The sequence below is a fragment of the Thalia democratica genome, chromosome 3, assembly GCF_965202585.1.
Source record: "Thalia democratica chromosome 3, ktThaDemo2.hap1.1, whole genome shotgun sequence".
Classification (NCBI taxonomy): domain Eukaryota; kingdom Metazoa; phylum Chordata; class Thaliacea; order Salpida; family Salpidae; genus Thalia; species Thalia democratica.
In genome coordinates, this window is record NC_139167.1 from 37,954,013 (window position 1) to 37,974,674 (window position 20,662).

The following is a 20,662-nucleotide window of genomic DNA, read 5'->3' on the forward strand; positions in this document are numbered from 1 at the left end:
CACTTATCCGGACGCTCACTTATCCGGACAGTTTCGGTCAGAAGAAAATTTAAAAAAAATTCAATAGTAAACACAAAAGTTCATTCAAAAAGTTTCGCAATTTTTAAATTCCATGAGTTTTCTGCTGAAAGACGTTGAAAAATTATAAAACAAACGTCTTTTATTTCTAATTTTAGTAAAACTTCGAATAAAAACTAGTTTGTTAGGAGTGGTATGTTTCCGTTAAACTGACTTAAACTTAGTCAAAGTTTCTCGTTTTCTTTCTGTCTGTTTTTTATTTAAAAAAAAAGTCTTTGATTTCATTAAAAGAGAAAGGTTTACATTATTTTTATTTAAAAATTAAATATTAATTTATATTTTCTCTTAAACAAGAATTAATATTTTTTTAAATTAATAGTTAAGGCAGGTGGAATTACAAATGATGAACTTTACTTGCTTGACCCTTAAAAAATGTATATAGTTGCAGAGGGTGAGTAAGTCTGATGTTTTTCTACCATAGAAAAAATAAATTAATTAACCTTAAGTTTAGCTTTCAATATTTATCAATTTATTATATATTACTTACAACTAGAACTATGTATTTGTTTTTACCATAACGCTTTTATTATGCATTGCATTATATGCAGGAACTATATTATTATATGAAAAAAAAAAATTTTGTAGTTATCCGGACACGTTTACAGAAAAATCTTGCCCAACGTGTCCGGATAAGTGAATAAGCACTGTACCGTAAGGAAAGAATAGAAGCTAAAGTAGGTATATTAATTTTTTAATTAAAAACAAGAATAAGTACTGTAGATTATTGTAAGTTAATGGTAAATAATAGATACAATATGAAAACATAATGTGAAATACGACTATCATAAAACCATATAATACTTGTAATTATTAAGTCTAAATTATGATATAGTAAAGTAAAGTACAAAATAAAACAACAAATCATAATATAAAGCACTCACATAAAAGTTCAAGAAACATTGATTCATAAGATTAAACCGTTGTTAAACACTCAAAAAATATTTAATAAATACGTCACGATATTACGCTTTAATACATTAACATTAAAAAAAGTAATTTACCTGGCATTGCAAACTAGATAATTTATTCTTTATGTTTTGTAAAATTTAAGTAATCCTTTGTTAATAAAAAGAAGTAAAACAACAAACATTAGTTACTAAATTAATAAATTAATAGTTTAAGGTAATTAAAGCTATAGAAACTAAAAGTAATATATATTTATAAAATTTTTATAACGTTTGAATCTAAGTTGTAACGTTAGTAAGGTTAGATACAACTTAAAATAACAAACTAGAATTAAAGGATTGTAGTCACTTACACGCAGACCGAAAGACACCAAAGCATAAAACTAAAATTACCATTAAGCATTCAAAGCTCTGAACAATAATTTAGTTACAGCACCACACATAAATACACCATTACTTAAACTGTATATACATTACATGTTAAGTAAGATAATTAGTTATTGCTTTAGAAAATAGCAGTCGGGTGTTGAAGCTAAATAGATCTTATATTGATGTTGTAACTATATAATAAATTACGAATTTTTGTTTAATATGAATGTAAAATATGAAATAACAAGGTTGTTATGTTCTAAGTATAAACCTGCAATAAAAAAATCCTCACACCGATCTATTGGGCGTAGTAGGTAAAAAGCACGGTTTATCTGTGATTTGAACACAGGCTTCCAATAAAACTTGGACGTTACACATAAAGGAACATGAAAAATATATGTAGTTGAGTAAGAGGCAAAAACCATGTTTGAGAATAAAATGTGACTTGTATAAAAATATATATATATATATAATGGATAGATAAAAATTATGTATTATCTTAAGATAAACAACTATATTGATATATATGAAGTGAATGAGTGTGTCTTAATGTGAAAGAAAAAGTGAAAGGTGAGAAAGCGACAAGATGCTGCTTGAAGAAGAACCATCGGTTGTGTACACAGTTGTTTGAAATATTACGTCTTTTGTTTAGTAATTGTTTACTATCTACTGTTGCAATTGCTACAACAAAAGTTCACGGTTGCATACTAGGCCGATCTTAATCGCACCACCGTTGTTGTTGTTGGCTTGGTGAAGAATGCTCCATTTGATTTCTGATCTGGTACCATACCTGTCAAAATACTACAAATCTGACAAATCTTGTGCTTTTTTTTTATTTACATGCTTAAAAGTATACTTATGCCCAGTATACCTATCTTTAAAATGACCGCCCGTCGAACCAGCGTAAATTTTATTTTACTACTATCATTATCATTTTTGTTATTATCATCACTAAAGTTACTAAATTACTAATAATAATTATGTTATAGTTCAGATTTAACCATTACAAACATTTTATAAATATATACTACCCCAAGTTTCTATAGCTTTAATTACCTTAATCTATTAATTTATTAATTCTGTAATTAATGTTTGTTGTATATTTCTTTTTAATTGTAAAAAAATCACTTATTATGTATTATTAGTTGTAAATAGTTGTAAAAAAAATTAATTAAAGTGCCATACTGCTTTTTTCCAAACATAAAGAATAAATTATCTAGTTTGCAATGCAAGATAAGTTACTTTTTTGAATGTTAATGTATTAGAGCGTAATATTGTGACGTATTTATTAAATTTTTGATTGAAAGTTTAAGTACGGTTTAATCTTATGAATCGATGTTTCTTGAACCTTCGTTTGAGTGTTTTATTATATTGTGATTTGTAATTTTATTTTATATTATACTTTTATTTAACATAAATGACTTAATAATTACAAGTATTATATGGTTTTATTACTATCAGATTTAGCATTATGTATTGTATCTAGTATTTCATTTTAATAAATTTATATGATACTTAAAGCTTGATATTTTTTTTTTTTTTCAAAAGTTAAATGAGGTAATAAATTTGAAAGTTTTTGTTTTTTTAAATGTTAAAGTTTAATTTAGTAATGACTGAGTTATACAACGTTACAAAAAAGCAAGTTTTTTTAAATAAAACTTATAACAATTGAGAATAATCTATATTAATTTAAAATTTCGTAAAAGGTGTTTTTTAGCTTAGTTTTAATACTTTAAAATAAATACTAATTAGGAAAAAAAAACCAAAGTTAAATTTAAAAGTAGTTGCAAACTGTACGAACGACTTTTTCTCAAAATATTAACCTACTTTCTTCCTTAATTTCGATTTAAAAAATTTGCGTTTAATAATGTTGTACAACTCTGTCATTAATATTTTAAACTTTAATATTTTTGAAAGCAAATTTATATTTTACAGTTAGGAAATTTTCAAAAGTTTAAAGTATCATATGAATTTGTTAAAGTGAAAAATTAGTGAATTTAAATTGTTAATGGTTTTTAAAAAGTAAGGTTCGTGAAAACATTTTATTATTATTTCAGTCTATATTATTCTATTTAAATAAGATTTAAATTGTAACTGAAGATCCCTTAATAGGTGAAACTGTGTTTTATAATTAAAATTTTGATAAATTAATGTTGTATTATTTCAGTCTAATAAATAAGTCATTTCAAGAGTTTATTTTTCAGTAACTATGTATTGTTATTCAGATTTTAAAAATTCGACGATTACTGGTCTAGATAACATAGTTAATATTACTTTTAAAATAGTATTACGCAAAACTGTTTAATTTAAGCAAACACCATAATTTAGGACATTAAACGCTTTTCTACTATCCTTATGAAATTATTTTAGAATAAAAATTAATAAAGTAAACACGCTTTTTTATGTGGTTGCAATTAGTTTGCTTATTACAAAAAAGTATATTTTAAACTGCTGAGCGCACTAAAAATGGTTTTATTTTAGGCTTATTATCGTAATATTTGTGCAGAGAAGTTTATATATAAAAAACAACGTTTATTAAATAAAAAAACATCGGTCAAAGTCTACAGAGCTTAAGTTTAGATTTTCTTATGCTGTGAGACAAGCTAAACTTAACACAAAGTTTGAACGAATTATATGATAGGTATCATCAATTTGGTATTATCAAACCCTTATGTTAAATTGTGTTTATCGCAATATATTTAATTATAATAAAGTATAAAGACTTTTAGAGTACAATTGTCAAAGAGTGTAAAAATTAAGACCTATTACATAAATATTAAAAAGCGTTATATTTTTTTTAAATTAGGGATTAGTTTTTACTGTTCTAAAAAAGTGCTTTTTAAGAAAGTATATTATAGTGTGTTAAAAAGACAACGACTTCCTATTTATATTGTTTAATTTGAGTAAAAGATTGTATTTATGTTTTTAAATAAGATATTATAAACATTTAAAGATACTCAAAGTATAGTTGATCTTAAAGAAATCTAAATTAGACTATCATTTTGCATATAATAAAATGTATACACATCTCTGAATTAAATTATCCTTCATCTGTACAAAGACCATTTTAAAGAATGTTGGGAATATTGAGCTAACTGTAAAACTTCATTTTGACTAAAGTTAAGCAGTAAGGTACTTAAGCAGGTTGAAAAATTATTCAGTCATGGTTTCTTTTATTAAATATAGTTTCTACTATCTCCTACTTTTAAAGGTCTATTTATGCACTAAACACTTGCTATTTTTATCAGGTATTAATTAAATTAGTATGAAAATAAATCAACAAAATAATATCTGCAATGTATAATTTAACAACAATTTATATAAATTTTTGAGAACTTTGCTAGTATTATTAATTACGGTGGTCACTGGTTTTATTTAAATTTTTCTGGTTTTTTAAATTGCAAGTTTCCTTGTTTTTTATTAGATAATTCATTTTAAGGTTAAATTAAGTTTAAATTGTTATACAAATACTTTTATGCTATTCTAATTTTGTTTTGAAATAAATTAAATTCTAAATGATGTTTATTTTTTGGTTATATCTAACCTAAAATTAGTTGTTTAATATGTAAAATTGTAAAGAAATCCAGGTTATTATGCCTATACTTCAAATTCCAAGTTAAATGGTCACCTTGATGAATGTTTTGGTAAATATTTTTTGAACTTTTACCCAAAACCACTTTTTTAGTACCTATTAAAAGAGTATAGCAGGGTTGCCAAAAGCCTGAATTTTGATAATTTAGTGTAAAATAAACCTGAAATTTTAGAAATGTTGAAAAAACCTGGAATTTTTAACAAAATCATAATTAAAACTAGAACTTTAAACAATGTTACAAAGAATTTTTTATTTCATTAAAAAAAAAATTTTTTCTAACAAAATTTTCTAAACATTGCAAGGAAAATTTCCTGAAAGTTTGAGGTAATCACCTCAAAAAAGGTAGTAGGAGATAGATTTTTAGTGATTTCTAGTCATTTGCCATTTTAGTTTCACCTTCCATAAGGAACCTGTTGTAGTCTCCGATTTTGACTGGCTATATCTCAAAAATTATTTTGAACTTTAAAATTTTTTAAAAAGCATCTTGTAGCTAAGTTAAAACTTTATAAAATAAGATCAAATTGTGAAAAAAGTGATTTACCCTCCCCTATACCCTTAACCTTATTTCTAACTATTCTAAGCTTTACATGATAGTTAAGCAATTTGTTATTTTTGTGCAAATTTTGTTAAACAATTTATATTGTCTTCTCACTAAGTACTTGTTAAATCTTAAGTTAAGTTTGTAATTGTATTCTTTAGTGGGTTTTAATTGGTCTGTTTAAATATTTAATTAGGCTAAGCAATAACTTATAGTTTAACAGCAACTAAACTTTGCTTAGTAAAAGTTTGACAAGTTAAAATATTGACCTTCAGTAACCAATGTTGAAATTTTAGCTTAGAAAAACTTAGCCAAAAAAAAAAAGCAGCAGCATTACCATATCTTTTTATTATTTTTGAAATATTTAAGACAATTTTTTACCTTAAATTTGATCATATATTAGAAATTAACAAAATAACTATACTTTCACAGGTCGGCCACTGAACATGGAATGTGATAATTTAGGCAAAAAAACTTTGACCCTGGAATTTTGAACAAGAATCACTAAGAAACATTGAAAACTCTGGAATTTTAAATAGTTTTTACATGTTAAGTTAAAACAATTTTTTGTTTGTTTGTTAAATATATTTTAGTTTTTAGTTTTTAAAATTTTAGTTTTGTAAAACGTTACAACAAATTTTTAAAATATTCCAAGGAACATGTTCTGAAAGATTGAAGTAATTATCTTAAAAAACGTAGGAGAAAATAAGTTTTCAGTAAAATAATCTTTTGTTGCCATTTTAGTTTGTACCTTCCCTAAGGAACCTTTTGTAGTCTCTGTTTTTGATGGGTTATAACTTTAAATTTTTTTTGAGTATTAAAAAGCTACTTGTAGCCTAGTTAAAACTCAAGAAAACAACATCAAATTGTAAAAAAAAGATTTACCCCTTTATGCCTTTAAACTAACTCTACAGTAGTTTTTCAATGTTTTTATTTTATTTAAAACAGTTTTTTACTTAAAGCTTAATTTTAAACTAAAATTAAACCCTAAAAACTGGAAGAAATTTCTTGAAAACTGTTGGCCACCCTACTTCAAAAACATTTAGCAACCCTGGTATGGTAAAGACAACTGGATATCATACTTGGCCCAATTATTAACAAATTTTAAAGGAATATTTAATATTTACAGGGTTGCCTAAAAACCTGGAATTTGACAATTTTTGAAAAATAAACCAGAAAGTTGAGAATTATTAAAAACAACTAACATTTTAAACAAAAATCACTTATAAACCAAGAATTTTAAACAATTTTTACATTTGAAATAGCAAAATTCGGATTTGACATGAAAAATCTATTATAAACATAATAAGTTTTTGTATCATTATAATTTTTTAATTTAAAAAAAACATTTAAACTTGCTTTACATAATCTTTTCAATGTTGTTATACTGTTTAAGACAGTTTTTTGTACTCAAGTTGAATTTTATACAAAAATTATACCAAAAACTTGTTTTTTAAAACCTGAAAGAAATTTAGAAAACCTGTAAGAAATTTCCAAAAAGTATTTGGAAACCCTGTATTGAGTAACTTATAGTTTTAAAATTTAAGAAAAGAACCTGGAACAAGTATTTGGAAAAAAACCTAGTTTTTGAACATAAGTCATGTATAAACTTTGCATTTTTTCTTAAAAGTATCATTGAAAGTCCCAGAACAAATTACTTAGTTTTTAATTAAGTTGTTGTTTATAGTAATGAACTATGCTTAAAGATCTAATGACTAGACACCTATCTATAAATAAAAATAAAAAGTTTTTTTTTTTTTAATTATCTTAAGCTCTTGACTTTTATTGTGATCTATAAAGTAAAAATACACAAAATGAAAGTACAAAAATGCATTTAACGCATTTATAGTAGCTTTATAGTATCTTTTTAATGTTGTTATACTATAGAATACAGTTTTTCAACTTAAGTTTTAATATATACCAAAGATGGACCAAAAAATTTTTTTAAACCTATAATAATTTCAGAAAACCTGAAACTTTTTTATAAAATACATTTAGTTACCTTGTGCATACTCTTGATGGATTTTCTGTAAAACCTATATTATTTAACATTTTAGAATAGTTTTTGTAAGTTTGTCACATGAATATTTAATAATTTATTTATTTAACATTATTCATAAACTTTAAGTGTTGTAAAAGTAAACAGTTTTTTGATGTGCTAAATTTTTCAATCTTAAAAATAATAAAGAAGAGAATAAGTCTCATTTAGTAATTAAAAAGTTGTTGTAAAATTTGTTAATAATTTTTGTGTACTTCAAAATTTAAAATGACTTATACTTTTGTCCCTGATAAAAATAATTTTGTACAATTCTTTCCTTTGAAAATTATTAGAGCCAAAATGGTAACATAAGTATTATGTAGTTATTTAGAATAAAATATTTGTTTTATTTAATCATTTATTATTTAGAACTGAAGTTTAAGTGTGCTCTTTTAGTTTTTGTATGGTTTTATATTCATATACTTTAACTATTTAAGTAGGATTTTATGTTGTTTTTGAGGGTACCAAGTATTTGATTATTATTTAATATTGCATTTTGTTTTGAGATACTTAGATTTTTTCATATATAATAATAAGTTTTTTTTAAATTTATAATTATACTTAAAAGTTATAAAATTTAATTTTCAACAGAAGCTACTAGTTTTTGCTTCCCAACATTTTTCTTAATACAGATTTGTAAAAAATCATTAGTAGGGCTTTTTAAAAGTTAATTAAATTAATAGACAATGCAGCATATATTCTTATAAATAACTTATAGTCAAATACTAAAGTTGAAAACGTTATAATTTAATAGTTTAAAATAATTACAGTCTTAATTAATTATTGTATTAAAAAGAGGTTGTACAGAAAAGTTTGAGACTTCACACTCATACTAACTAGTTAAAATACTCATGTGTTTCTATAAGTCACAATTATTTCCTAATTTTTAAAAAACTAAATTGAAAGTATTAGTGTTCTTATATGCATGTAAAATGAGTTATCCAAACTAGTAATTTTTTGACATCAGAAATATTTTCATTCTTAAATGTATACAAGCATTATAGTTTTATATATAAACAAGTTTCTAATAAGTTACTAATTTAGAAAAATAATATTTTTCTGAAACATTTTAGTAATTTAATAATTTAATTTGTTCTAATGCTCTTAATGTTTGTGTTAATGTTGAGGAAACTTTTGAATAAAAAATTAAAACACAAGTGGTTTTATTATAAAATTGTAGAAAATCATTTTTTATTAAAAAAATGTGTTAATTAGGATTCCCAAAGTGGGCCATAATAGTAGAAATATATAATAAGATAAGCGGGGTTACCATAAAACCTGGAGTCCTGGAATTTGATAATTTAGGATTAAAAAACCTAGAATTTGAGAAATTTTGCAAAAAAATATTTGGAATTTTTGAATAAAAATCACTAAAAAGCCTGGAATTTAAAAAAAATTTACATGTTAAATAGTATAATTTTGATTTGGCACAAAACATTTACTAAATAGATTTAAAAAATTTGTCATCATTTTTTTATTAAAAACACATTTAAAGTAGCTTTACATTACCTTTCAATGTTGTTATGCTACTTAACACTGTTTTTAACCTTAAATTTAACTTTAAACTATAAAAAAAATGTTTACTTTCACAAACCTGGAAGAAATTTCTCAAAAACTAGTGTTAACCCTGGAGAGGTAACTATTTTTTAGAATATCTACCAAGTGAGCAATTATTAAAAAGATTTAGTAAAAAGCTAGTGTTTTACTGTATTAATTTTAACATGCTTATAAAAAAGCATCTGAGTTTACTTTCTCTATCAAACCAAGGTCAAGACGACTTTTGATTGTAATATATTTAAGTTAAATTATTTAGTTCAGTTTTGAAAAGCTTTTAAATAAGTTTAGTTTTTAATTTCATTTTTTAGTTCTGTAAAAAAAATTGAAATTTGTTTTTATAACTTTTTGTTAATGTAAATAGCATTTTTCTATAAGGGTTGCCATAAAACATGGAATTTGACAATCAAGGCAAAAAAAATTAAAGAAATTTGAAAAAAACTTGAATTTTAGGCAACTTTTACATGTAAAATGATGAAATTTTGATTTAGTACTAAAAATCAATCATTTACAATAATTTTTTTGTGTCATTTAGAATTTTAATTATTATAAAACACATTTAAATTGCATTTTGGTATCTTTTTAATATTTTTGTTGTAATACTTAGTTAAGACAGTTTTTACCTTAAACTTAAATTTAAACTGAAAATAAACAAAAAAATTGTACATTCAAAAGCCTGGAACAAACTTAGAAAACCTGGATTAATTTTTTTTAAATCCTTGGCGACCCTGTAAAGACCTTCATAAAAGGTGATTTGAATATTTTCTATCTAAATACTATTCATAAAGTTAATTTTTGCTAAATTTTCAACATTTTCTTTTTAAATTGTTTAACACTCTATATGTGAAGTTAGGTTTGAGTCACCCATTTTGAAATCACTAAAAAAGTGTTTACTTTTTTTATTAGGAAATTTTTACCAGTCTGTCCTTTTTGTATAATAAGTTTATTTGAATCATAAGTTAGTACTTGTGTTTAACACTATTAATTGTTATTTATTATGTTTTCAAACAACCTGGTTTTCAGAATCAATCTAATTTAAACTAGTTCATCTGACTTAGATAATTAAAAACTGCCGAAATATGTCACAAAGAAGAACTAGAAAGCCTTGTATGACAGTAGCCCTAGTGTCTGAATTACCAGGTTTGTTGTACAAAAAATAAGTTGTATACATTTTTTATGTATATTTTGTTATCTTTTTTTTTCTGATGCTAACAAAAATTATGTTTGTAATTATTTAGTTAATTTTGTTAAATCAATTTTCTAGCTTAAATAATTTTTGAGATTGACTCCATATTGAATCTGTTTAGTTTGTACATAAATAGTGTACAATTTGAGATGAAATAAATAGTCGTATACAATAAGCTACATAATTATATTAAACATTTTGACTGATTTTATTTGTTTTTGTTGTTGTTTCAAAAAGGCTTATTTTGAAGGTGCTATTGGACAAGTAGTTGAAGAAATCAGAAACAGAGAACGCAGAAGGATAGTTTTTGAAACCAAAAGGAAGGAGAGGCTGGGGCCCATACCCGATGACGAGTTGAAAATCAAGCCGTACAAGGACATGCACTTGTTGAACCCGGCCAGTTGGAAGGAGCAGGACCACTATGCCATCCTGGGAATTGGATATTTGAGGCACAGGGCAACTGATAGTCAGATTAAAAGGGCTCGTAAGTTATTTTAACTGGATTTGTTTTAAAGTGTTAAATATTCAAATGACTAAAAAGAAAAAAGTGTATTTAAAACATGAAGGTTTTTGTTACTAACAAACACCTTGAACTTGTTTTTAAAGCTTATTATTAGTTCATGTGGAGTAAAAATAGACAGCAATTTTGCTTTTGCATCTATCAGAATTGTATAAAATATCAACTCCAAAATAAACTACCACCAATAACTATAAATTTCAGCATGTATGTTTGTTGATTTATTTTAGTAATTTTTGAATTGTTATCCATCAGATGTCTATTAGCTTAAGAACTACAATTTTCTAATTGTATTAATAAGGTGTAAGATTTTTAGTCTGGTTATTTATCTTGTGTTTTAAACAATATAATAAGGACAGTCTTTTTGTTATTATCACAAATTTTAAGCATTCAGTTCATTAGTACTAGCTCTGTAACACAAATATATGTACTTACTTAATTTTATTTTCTAAATTCAGTGAAGACATATATTTAAGTTTAAAAATCTTTTATTTAGATTGTCTTCTTTTCTATTTAGATTCAAACTTTTAAGTTGTAATTTATTGGATCTGGCCCTTTTTCCTAAAATCGAATTCTTGTTTTGTTTTCATATGTAGATTAGAATCCTATTATTTTTAAACAGAAATAGTCAATTTATTGTAGAAACAAAGCAACTAAGTTTAAATTAACTCAAATTGAGTTTGTAAAAAGTTAACTGGTAAGTGAATATTTTTTAAAACTTTTATTGATGTAAATTTTAGGTAAACAAAAATTTATAATTGTTTTATTTGCAAAATTATTAAAAATATATTACTAATATAAGATGTAACGTTAAAAGGCGTTAAATCCTGGAAATCCTGATAAGCTAAGCTTATCGGAATTTACACCACAGATGTTTTTGTGTCAAAACTTTATTCTGACTAACGGCGTTTCACTGCTCTCAAATAATTTTAAGAACAGATCTACTGTATTACTAATATATATGTTTAATTTTTATATCAATTTGTCTTCGTGCATTTTTTATTTTTTTAATTCATATAATTCAACAACAATTTTACAAAACCTTTTTTATGCTTAAGCCTTAATTTAAAAACTGACATATTTGTCGTTTTTCGGAACTCTATTTTTTTTCTGTATGTTTTAATAGGTTGTCAAAAAACTTAAGGTCCAGGAAAAACCTGGAGTTTCACATTTTAGGTTTAAAAGCCTAACAAACTTCGATTTCGAAAAAAAAATGGAAAAACCTGGAATTTTAAACAACTTTCATTAAGTTATATAGATTAAAATAATCAAGTTTGAAAAGATGCAAAAAATATATCATACAAAATAATTTTTTTGGGGGTCACTTAGAATTTTATTTGTTATAAAACATATATAAAACACTATAACATTATCTTTTTACTATTTAAGACAGTTTTTAACCTTAAGTTTAGCTTATACTAAAATTTAGCATAAAAACTTGTACATTAAAAAGTTTTGAGGATGTTCAATAAACCTTTGAAAAAAGTAAAAACATAATTTTTGTTATTTTAAAGATGTATGGATTTTCCAAGGTCTTACTTTTAAGTATACTTCTTAAAAGTTTTCAGGTTATAATATTATTTCATGATCAACTAGAATTAATAGAAGGATATCAAAATGATATTATTAATAGTTAAATTATCCAGCTATTAACAATAAAGTGCTAGTTCAAATTTGTTCTTGCATTGAAAAATATCTGATAGAAAATCATCATTATAAACCATTCTAATATAAAGCAAGCTCAAAAGCACTTTGTGTTAGTCATAATCTTAAAATTTATTTTCACTATTTTTGCCTTGAGTACAGTCTACCTGATAGTTATGAAAATGTCAAAATTTTCAATGGGTTGAGTAAAAAGTTGTTGTCATAAAGTCAAAGCAGCTCCACTGCATATTTTAAATAAAGTAAAGCTTTTAAAGAAGTAATGTTGTTTGAATTCGTTTACATATTTTACACAAGCTCAACTTTAAATTATACGTTGTTTAAAGTTACTTTTTTAGTTTTAATAGTCTTTTGTTCTGGTCACACTAATTTTAATTAGGCCATGTCGATTTTGATATTAGTTCTCAGTAGGACTGCTCTTTTTTCACAAATCCCCCATCAAACGTGACACAAGTTATATCGGAGCTGTACAAACCACTTCAATATTTTTTCTCGCAAACAGACAGGAAGAAGATCATCAAGTACCACCCGGACAAGAACCAGGGCAAGCAGGTGGGCGACGCCACGGCGTGCATCAACAAGGCGTACGACGTGCTGCGCGACCCGGAGAGCAGGAGGGCCTACGATTCGGTCGACCCCGAGTTCGACGACGACGTGCCCACCGTCTGCAACAAGTCCAAGTAAGTCGTTTTTTATTGAAATTTTATTATCAGTTTAACCATATTTTCTTGCATGAGATACTTTTTGTATGATTATTTTTTTCAATCGAGCCATGCATTAATTAAAACCTGCTTATTGTAAGGGGATGAGTAGTTGGGTGGTTTTCATGTTAAAAAAGAGGTATAAGTTTCTTTTTTAGATGTTTTTTGATTATGTCTAAGTAAAGAGTCGGCAAGCTGCAGACTGTATTAAAATTTATTTTAGTTTTTTAAGTTTAAATAGTTTTTACCTTTTAAAACCAATATATATCCTGTAATTTTTTTATTTATTAAAGTAGGTTTTTTTTAGCATTTTAAATATGATTTTAGACATACCTTCGTATGATTTAGGATATTAAAAATTTGTAAAGGATAGTTAGTACTTCGAAAGTTTTGAAGAGGTTATTTTAAAGATTTTTTTACCAAAACTAGTTTTTTATAATATTTAGCTGGACCAAATAAAATAACACAAATAAGTACGTTAAAGCTGAAAACATGTTCTATTTCTTATCATCCTCCACCTAGGTTTAAGTTTAACTTGATAAAATTTTTATGGAATTTATAATATTTGATTGCCAGAAAACCTTGAATTTGTCAAACTAGGTAAGAAAAACCATAGATTTAAGAAATTTTGAAAATAAAAACCTGGAATGTAAAAAATTTTACATTTCAAATAGTCTCGATAAGACACGAAAAATATATCATATAATTTAAAAAAAACTGTTATCGTTATTTTTTTATTAAAAAATACATTTAAAGTAGCTTTTCAATGTTTTTATACTATATTTAGCACAGTTTTTTTATCAAAAATTAATTTTGTACTAAAAATATACTAAAATTTTTTTTTTTACCTGGAAAAAGTTTAAATAAAACCCTTGGCAACTCTGATAATAGTTTATACCACGAATCGGTCGTACAAAAAGTTACGGGCTGATGTCAATACCAAAGTCATTCATGCTCCACCAAATTTTAGTAACTGTAAGTTAATGATGAAAAGTACCAGATTTCAAGCTCAAAAGTGGGTTTTTAGTTAATTTTTCAGATGCAAAAGTTCCAACCTGACTTACTTACCTAACACCAAAAATTTGTAAATTTAAGTTGCTACAACATTTTTTTTTCACAGTATTCGGCTTTCTTGATTATCTACTTTCTTCTAAGTAGAAAAATTACAATAATCCTTTCTAGATAAAGTAGCTATTTACAAACCCGTCTTTTACATAGTGTTTAAGACTAACTGTATTTAATTGGCTGGTCAAATTTGTCTAAGTTAGTAATAAGTTGATGGTGATAATTTTATTTGTGTCAAAAATTTGATTACCAAGGTATTGATGTAATTAACTTAATTGCAGAGTCAAAATGTTTGTAAAGTTCTTAATTACTAGAATTGGATAAAACAGCGCAATATATATTTGGTATCCGATTACACCTTCAAAATGTTTTTTATTTATTTAACAATTATTAATTAGTAACAAAAATATTTAAAGAGGTCGATGGAGTATTTTGATAGTAAGAATGTCTTTTATACAAAAATGTGTCAAGTATAGGTTATTTTATACGGACTATGAAAATTTTTTTACACAAAATAGGAAATTGTATTGTAATATACTTAAGCTGTAAATTTCATCTATGTCCTAATTGAAAGCATTCAAGAATATATTAAATCTGTTTAAAACTACATCTATCCCCTATAAATCTGCAAACTACGGCCTTCGTAAATGTAAGTTTGTGTATTTTAACCTATTTAAGTTTTTTCTAATGTTTTATTTAAAATTTTACAAATATGCTGTTAAATAAACTTATAACAAGCAATGATGTTAATTCTATTGTTGCTATAAAAAATAATTTATTGATAATTTGTTATTAATACACAGCTAAATATATATAGTAAATAAATTTAAAAAATAATTCTTGCTAAAAAGTTAGATGAAGGATCTACCCCGTGAATTTTTAAAGAATATCGAGCTCTTTTGTATGTTTTACGAAATAACGTTCCATAATGCTTGTTGTATATTTTTAAACTATGATACATAAAAGTACTAAATTTTGTTAACTATTTTTTTGAAATGTTTCTCGTTTATATAGTTTAGCTTAGATATATGTCATTGAAACTGACAAATTATGTGGTATCTTCTTTATATCAACTTAGAAATATGAATACTTGTATCACATGTATTTGTTTAAAGCAGTTAGTTTTGAAAAACATGGGAGAGTCAGTTTTTTTATATGTCAAGTTATTTCCGTATAAATCAAAAGTAGATTGATCTTTAATTGATATTTGTATTTAGTTATAAATATGGTAACATTTACTTAAGAATAAATAATGTATTAATACAGTCGTATTAGATTTAATTTATTCTTTTTGTAAAGTTTAATGTTGTTAAAATAATCATTCAAAAGGTTTTGTTAGGTAAACACAAGGTCTTAAAAGTATAAAAAATGCATGTAGAAAATCTAAGTAGAATAATAATCAATTGAAAGTTTTGTGTTTGAATAGTAATAATAAAATACTTGAAACAAGAAAATTAATCATTTATGACTCAGAATATTAGTTATCATCTTATTTTATTGTTAATACTATTAAATTGAGTAAATAATGTAAACAAAAACCAACATCCAAATTAAAATGAAGCTAATTGCTATCAATCAGTTTATTGAGTAAAAAAAGATAAGATATTTTACAGGGTTGCCAAAAAACCTGGAATCCTGAAAAGAACAGGAATTTGACAATTTAGGTATAAAAAACAAGAGTTTAAAAAATTTTGAAAAAAAACCTGGAATTTCGAACAAAAATCACTAAAAAACTTGGAATTTTATGCAAGTTTTACATGTAAAGTATAGAAATTTTGATTAGGTACAATAAATCTATCACAAAGATAAAAAAGTTTTGTATCATTTCATTTTATTTTAATTCATTTAAAGTAGCTTAACAGTATTTTTGATTGTTATTGTACGATTTAAAAGAGCTTTTTTTTAACTTCAGTTTAATTTTATACTAAAAATGGGTTTAAAAACTTGGTTTTCAACAATCTGGAAAAAAAAGTTAGAAACCTGGAAGAAATTTACAAAAAACTTTTGGCAACCCTATATATTATAATACATAAAATAATTAGAAGTCTCTTAATGTTTTTATGGTAAATTTGTATATATATATATAATTTATTGAATTTATGTTTTTGTTTTTTTGTAAACTTTTGCATCTTTGTTTAACAAAGTGCTTTTTATTTTAATTTGAACTGGCTGAAGATTAGAGACAATCTTTTTTGTCTTTATGAAACATATGTTCCAGCAGCTTTAAAATCGCCATTTCAATAAATTATTTAAAAGCCCTTCAAGTGGGCTCAGTAGAAGGTGTTTAAGTTTGAACATTAACCTTACTTTATATATATATATATCTAGATAGGCTTGTACATTATATACCTTGATTGATTAAAATAATTACTTCTCATAAGTATTAAGTGTTTTTAATTTAGTCATAATTGTATTTTTTATTACACCGTAGTTTATTTTATAAGTAGTATCTTCTGACTTGATTAGCTTTATTTCTCAAAAAACAAACTAAAAGCGTATGTAACTTAGTGTAGATAGGATTTTTTTTAAGTTAAAATGAAAATTATCTTGTTTTGTTTCAATGTTGCAAACATTACGTTTTTAGCTCCTTTTATCGTCCGAGCGATTTACTTTCACAAAAGCAGATTGTTTTAAAGCTGTAAATTTTATTCTAGAACATTCATTAACACATTTACTCTGCACTTAACTTCTTGCACATCTACTTCAGCTCTAACACGTTTTTTTTATTTTCAGGGAGAACTTCTTCGACGTGTTCGGCCCCGTGTTCGATCTCAACGAGAGGTGGTCCGACCTGCCCAATGTTCCGTACCTCGGCGACGCGGAAAGCTCCCTGCAGCACGTCAACAACTTCTACGAGTTCTGGTTCAACTTCAAGTCGTGGCGGGAGTACTCTTACCAGGACGAGGAGGACAAGAGCACCGGGGAAGAGTGAGTTTGTTTTTATTGAGGCAAAGTTTTGTTTTTACAGTATCAAGGCAAAAAAGAAGAATAATTTCATATTTTTCAAAGACACTTGGAATTTTTTCTTTGTTTTAAATAAAAAAACAATAAGTGTTACCATTATTTATTAAGACAAAAAATTATTAATACAAGCGCCTAATGTGTTCACTATTTTGAAAGTTATAACAAGTGTGGTTGAAAAAAAAAACAAACGGCTCTAGTTTGTTTTAGAAAACAACCCACATATAAAAATTAATAAATGCAAAAAAAAATTGTCTGCACGATCAACAAGTTTCAATTTTTTGTTAAAGCGCCGACGAGAGGCGTTGGATCGAGAAGAAGAACAAGAAGGAGCGGGCGGAGAAGAAGAAGGTGGAGATGAAGAGGCTGAGGTCGCTGGTTGACAACGCGTTCGCTTGCGATCCCAGAATCAAGAAGTTCAACGAGGAAGAAAAGCAGAAAAAGTTTGTTGCTGGATGAGTTGTGTGCTGAAGTTTTAAACAATTGAAAAATGTTTTTCCTTTTTAGATAAAATTTTTCAAACTTTTTCTCTGTTAATGTAGAAGTTCTAAACAGTGCCAGAATAAATTTAAAAAAATTTAATAAGAAGTGATTGAAAACATCCCAAGTTTTTTTTAAAGAACTCTCCTGCACGTTTTCCAAACACTGAAACTTCAAACAGGGAACGCATCAAGAAAGCAAAAGCCAAGGCGATCAAGGACGAGCAGGACAGGGTCAAGGCCGAAGCGGAAGCGGCCAGAAAGAAGGAGGAAGATGAGAAGAAGGCCAAGGAAGAGGCGGCGAGGAAGGAGAAGGATGAAGCGAAGAGGAACAAGGATCGCGTCAAGAAGCAGACCAAGAAGGCCAGGCAGAAGCTTGAAAATTTCTGCAAGGTCAGAATATAAATGTGTTTTTATTATCAAACCATGAGTTTCTTGATTGTTATCAAAAAAATAAGCTTAAAGTGTTATGTAAATCCGGAATTTAATACGTGATTTATTTGCGCGTTTGCTTTTAATACTAATTAAATCTATTTGTATAGAAGTAACAAAATAAAAATTTAAAGTTTTCTCTACATGAGTCCTTATAAAATAATTTTATTTAACCTTAAAGCTTACTGAACTGTTTTTAAATTTTCAGAGCCACGACTACTTCGGAGCTGAGGGCCAGGAAAAGATCGATTTCGTTGAGAGGCTGCAAATTTTGTGCCAGTCTTTCGACTTGATGAAGCTGAACGAAATCAATGAGAAAATCGATGCCAGCGAAGTCGAGCAGGCAAAGTGCTTGGTCAACGAGAAGGTGGGTGGTTTTTAAAAGTGTGTGTAACATAATTATCAAACAAGTTATCAAGGTCCAATTTCTCAACCAACAAAACTCATTTAAAGTCTTTTTTTTTGTATTATTTATTTGAAACTTGCTTCCAGTTGGACGAGGTGAGAGCGAAGTTGGACGAGGAGCGCGCAGAGGTGATGAAGGCGGCCAAGTCGACGAACGGCGTGACCAACGGCAAGTCGAACGGAAGCGCGGAGAAGGAGTGGTCTTACGAGGACCTGCAGATCCTCATCAAAGCAGTCAACATGTTCCCCGCCGGCACTGTCAATCGGTATGTTGCATTACTAATTTGTTTAAAATGTCCAAGATTTTGAAATAATATAGTCTAAAAGCAAAGAATAAAATTCAAAATAAACCCTCGATGTCTTGAAGTTGATAAACGATTCTATTCACCAAAAAAAAAAGGCGTCACCACTTTAAGATTACAACCACACGTGTTTTTAAATACGATTAAAAAATATGCATTTAATGTTTAACTTCACCTACCTTAAAAATAATTTAAAATATTTACACTCTAACTTCGCTGTCTAATAATTTGTAATGGATGTAAGGGTTAATGTTTCCAATTTTTTTTTAATGTTTTATTTAAACACACGATTCCACCGCAGTTGGAAGGTGGTGTCGAGCTGGGTGAACGCGCACGGCATTTCGTCGAGCAGGAACCAGAAGGACTGCCTCAGCCGCGCCAAGTCGCTGTCGGAGGCGGAACTGAAGGCGGAGGCGAACAGAAACGCCTTTGAGAAGTTCAAGGAGGCGCACCAGCAGGAGGTGGTGAAGAACGAGGCCAAGCCGAAGGGAGGCGAGATCAGCCAGCGCTTCGACGAGAACGGAGGTTTGTTTTCTTTTTTTAACCAATATTGATTGTTTCAAGTTTTTGTCAAGTTCCTCGAATTTCACTAAGCTGTAAATTTAAAAGACTGTTTAATAAATTCAAATATAAAACAATGCCTTTCTTTAACGATCAAGTTTTTTAATAACTTTTAAGTTTGAGTTTTTTTTTTTTTTTATCTATAAAAATTTTTAATAAAAAGACTATGTTTTGTTAATATTTATTCCAAATAGCTTATCGGTATTTTGATGTCGGGTAAAATTTTTAATTAAACAACACAAACTCAATCAGACGCCCCGACGAGGCCTTGGACGAGGGAAGAGCAGAAGTTGCTGGAGCAAGCGCTCAAGACGTACACCGTGAAGAGCAACCCCAAGGACAGGTGGGAGAAGATTGCGGGCGCCATCAAGGGAAGAAGCAAGAGGGATTGTGTCATCAGATACAAGGTTAGTTGCAATTTACTCACATTAATTTTAAATGACAACTAATTCAAATAGTGAACAATCACAAGTTTCAATCGTTCATTTGAATTAACAATTACCTTGTTTAACTTAAGGCAAAAAGTTTTGATTAAAATTTAAACTTTTTTTTTTGATATACAATTCTAAAACATACAAATAAATCATCTCAGGAACTAGCAGCAGCCATCAAAGCGAAGAGAGAGGCCATCGCAGCCGCGAAGAAGAGATAATTTGTGTTGAATCTTTAAGATTGAAAAAGTTGAAAGAGAGTGCCTATCTGATTGGTTCGCACTTTTTGCTGAAACTCAAAACTTTGTTTTATTTTTAAATAACTTGTCGAGTAAAATTGTTTAGACTTTTGTTTGACTTAGTAAATTTGTCATTTGATTCGACTTTTTAATGTAATTGAAAATTAGTTAAAATTTACGTATGGATTTTGTTTTTAATATAAAATGCTAATAATTTTGTTGAGACGTTTACACTAAACTCGTCTCTTAATTATTTTTATGCCTAGGAAATATTTTTCTTGAGATAACTTAAATGTTTTTATTTGTTCCAACAACTATACAAGTTGTGAAGCTTTTTATCGTTTAAATAAATTATTAGTACCTAACAAATTCTAAGTTATAATATAGTGTAGTAATTCCTTACTCACAATTAAAATAACATAGTATTAGTAAATATTTTAAGATAATAATGGGCGGCTAGCAGCCGAAGTCACCGTATTTACTTTGCATAAAAAGAATACAAAAAACAATAAGTTCAAAAATAAATAAAAAGTTAGAATAATTTGTTTTTTATTTGTTTGCTCACTTTTTCAAATTAATTACGAAAAATGTAATTATCTCCGTCCTCCAGTAATCTCTAAGCTAGGGATGGGGAACGTTTTTCAATC

General features: G+C 26.7%; 1 protein-coding gene across 1 annotated transcript; it reads left to right on the top strand.

Annotated features, from left to right (window-relative positions):
• Positions 1-10,095: 10,095 nt before the first annotated feature.
• Positions 10,096-20,358, top strand: LOC145831204 (dnaJ homolog subfamily C member 2-like). Its single transcript, XM_082938340.1, has 11 exons — positions 10,096-10,214; positions 10,511-10,744; positions 12,942-13,119; positions 16,939-17,133; positions 17,457-17,609; positions 17,828-18,038; positions 18,286-18,444; positions 18,570-18,748; positions 19,086-19,309; positions 19,598-19,752; positions 19,938-20,358. The coding sequence occupies exons 1-11, from the start codon at positions 10,154-10,156 to the stop codon at positions 19,995-19,997; spliced, it is 1,809 nt and encodes a 602-aa protein (XP_082794466.1). The 5' UTR covers positions 10,096-10,153; the 3' UTR covers positions 19,998-20,358.
• Positions 20,359-20,662: the final 304 nt, after the last annotated feature.

Excerpts from the sequence above, each read along its gene's own strand:
- LOC145831204 (XM_082938340.1), top strand. The coding sequence starts at position 10,154 with ATGTCACAAAGAAGAACTAGAAAGCCTTGTATGACAGTAGCCCTAGTG. Across the intron at positions 18,749-19,085 it reads CCCGCCGGCACTGTCAATCG|TTGGAAGGTGGTGTCGAGCT; the intron begins GTATGTTGCATT and ends ATTCCACCGCAG. Across the intron at positions 19,753-19,937 it reads ATTGTGTCATCAGATACAAG|GAACTAGCAGCAGCCATCAA; the intron begins GTTAGTTGCAAT and ends AAATCATCTCAG.